Genomic DNA, 490 nt, shown 5'->3' on the forward strand with positions numbered 1-490 from the left:
CAGGGGAGCGTGGGACCGCTCTGTCTGACCTTCCTCCTCGTCCTCTTCCTCCTCCTCTTCCCAAGGATAATCTCCAGCAACAGATCCCACATCGTCAAGCTGCCCCTCAGCAGGGTAAGGGGCCTGGCCGGGCTCCAGGTGGGGTGCGGGTACGGCATGCGGGATGGAGGGTAGGGAATGTGGGATGTGGGGCATGGGATGTGGGATGGGGAGTGTGGGATGTGGGATATGGAACGTGGGATGTAGGGTATAGGATGCAGGACACAGAGTACGGAATGCGAGATGTGGGATATGGGAGGTGGGATGCATGATATGGGAGGTGGGATGTAGGATATAGGATGTGGGATGTAGGGTATGGGATGCAGGATGTAAGGTACGGGAGGTGGGATCCATGATACGGGAGGTGGGATGTAGGATATGGGATACAGAGTGCAGGCTGTAGGATGCGGGTTGTAGGATATGGGATGCATGACATAGGGTATGGGATGTG

At 56.7% G+C, this 490-nt stretch overlaps 1 protein-coding gene across 1 annotated transcript in view; it reads left to right on the top strand.

Annotated features, from left to right (window-relative positions):
- The window catches only part of PARP6 (poly (ADP-ribose) polymerase family, member 6), a gene marked incomplete at both ends in the record, with an annotated part of 3,201 nt that extends 3,031 nt beyond the window's left edge, over positions 1-170 (top strand). The window contains 1 exon segment of the mRNA XM_009588003.1: positions 66-170. Within this exon segment, the coding sequence (XP_009586298.1) occupies positions 66-170 (105 nt within the window).
- Positions 171-490: the final 320 nt, after the last annotated feature.

This window comes from Fulmarus glacialis, unplaced genomic scaffold (assembly GCF_000690835.1).
Source record: "Fulmarus glacialis isolate BGI_N327 unplaced genomic scaffold, ASM69083v1 scaffold29121, whole genome shotgun sequence".
In the NCBI taxonomy this organism is placed as follows: Eukaryota; Metazoa; Chordata; class Aves; order Procellariiformes; family Procellariidae; genus Fulmarus; species Fulmarus glacialis.